At 27.4% G+C, this 1,840-nt stretch overlaps 1 protein-coding gene across 1 annotated transcript in view; it reads right to left on the bottom strand.

Moving 5' to 3' along the window:
• Window positions 1-1,363: 1,363 nt before the first annotated feature.
• Window positions 1,364-1,840, bottom strand: part of LOC108564539 — a gene marked incomplete at its 5' end in the record, with an annotated part of 934 nt that continues 457 nt past the window's right edge. The window contains one exon of the mRNA XM_017923613.1: window positions 1,364-1,840. This exon is cut by the window's right edge and continues 457 nt beyond it. Coding sequence (XP_017779102.1) covers window positions 1,515-1,840 — 326 coding nt within the window.

The following is a 1,840-nucleotide window of genomic DNA, read 5'->3' as shown; positions in this document are numbered from 1 at the left end:
AATATTACTAGTGTATGTTTAAATTTCCTATTAAACCAGCGGTTTCCAACCTTTATACTACTACACCTCCCGATTTTTTTTCCTCCCTTACCTTTTATTGTTTTAATAGATTAAGATTGATATTATAGTATAAAAATTAATTTATTAAAAAATTCTGGCGCATCCCCTGGCGAGCATCCCAGGCTAAACGCTAAAAGGTCTTATATTTCTAAAGGTAACTTTGCGACCTTCTTAGTATCATCTAACTGCTATTACTACGAATATTAAGAATGATTCTAAAAGCAAAAATAATGTTTTTTTTTGCAAATTCAGTAAATAAATTTTATTTTCTCTCTCAACCTTCAAACATTTAATACAATTATTGTATAAATAAATATATATAACATCTTGTAATCGCTACTTAATTTGTATAATTAAATAAAATATATATTAACTAAACCAAATAAAAATTATACAAAATTAAATATTTTATCCTATTTATATTTGGGTTTAAAAATCTTTATTTACTTTATTAATAATCATCATCACACAACACAAATATTGCTTACTTAACAATTTAGCATTAATGCAACAAGACGTATTAAAGATTAATCTAAATGAGGAAAACTCCATGGTCAATAACCTTTTTTGTTTACGAAATATAATGTTTATTTATGTAAATACATTATTTCTTGAGGCCAATAGCCGCTTGTATTCATATAAACATATATGCAATAAATTAAGTTATTTCTATTTTTCAGTGCACTGATAAATTTGCTGAAATAATTCGATGGAATTTTGTGACCGACTTTTTACCGGATGTTGCTCATTTCCGTAAAAGATATTGTGTAGCACTTTCTGGAATTACTATTAAGAAATAAGATTACTTAACAACGGTTTACATTATTAAATATCATGTATATATAAACTTAATAAAAATAAACATTATATTTCTCGTAATAAAAATATGTTTTCATCCATTTTTCACAAATATTAGTGTTAAAATATATTATTATTACTAAATATAATTTATAAAAGTAGATTAATAAAAATAAAATTCGTAGATTAATGAATTTATTGAATATTGTTATGTTATGTTATTATAGATTATTGATGATAAATTAGATTAACTTATTATTAAAAGATTACATATCACTTAAGATATGTTGGTTTCCTATATTAAAACAAAATCAATATAAGAAAGTGAATACTGTTTATTTTGTACTTTAGTTTATTCAGAATCGAGATGGTTCGAGAAAAAAGAAACAATCGAATAAAATACACAATTTTTGGTTTACTTTTGTAAATTATTTTATATACACATATATATATATATAAAAGAAATATTAAATTACAAAAAAAAAATAATAATATAGTATTAAATATAGATTTCACCGGTTCACAAGTGAAAACAGAATGTATAAATAATTAATATTTACAAAACACGAATTTTGGTTTAATTCATCCTACGAGAAAACATAATGAAATTAAAATCAATTAATATTTTGACTAGTTGCAATCTACTGAATTTCTCGTCACAATTCCGTGGTGATTTCGTCCTGCGGTCTGAATCCCAAGCAGAAATCGTCGTCGAGGAAGTACGTGGGACTGCTCAGGTTCTCCTTGGAATTGGTCCAAGCAGCCGGATCGAACTGGGAACTGGGATAGTTATTGATCAGGGTGTAGTTGAACTTCCATTGAGGATTCAAGTTGTTTTCGTAGTTCTCGGTGAAGCTCTTCACTGCAATTTCCTGCAGGCTCGAATTCGAATCGTTGCAATCCGGTTTGAACGTGGACATCGTCGGACGAATCATCGTTTCCGGCTCAATGGGGCTTTGCAGGAAGCTTATCAACTGCGCCA

This window comes from Nicrophorus vespilloides, unplaced genomic scaffold, assembly GCF_001412225.1.
Source record: "Nicrophorus vespilloides isolate i.1.1-1 unplaced genomic scaffold, Nicve_v1.0, whole genome shotgun sequence".
NCBI classification, from domain to species: Eukaryota; Metazoa; Arthropoda; class Insecta; order Coleoptera; family Silphidae; genus Nicrophorus; species Nicrophorus vespilloides.
The sequence above is the reverse complement of the archived record's forward strand: the minus strand, read 5'-3'. Positions and strand labels throughout refer to the sequence as shown.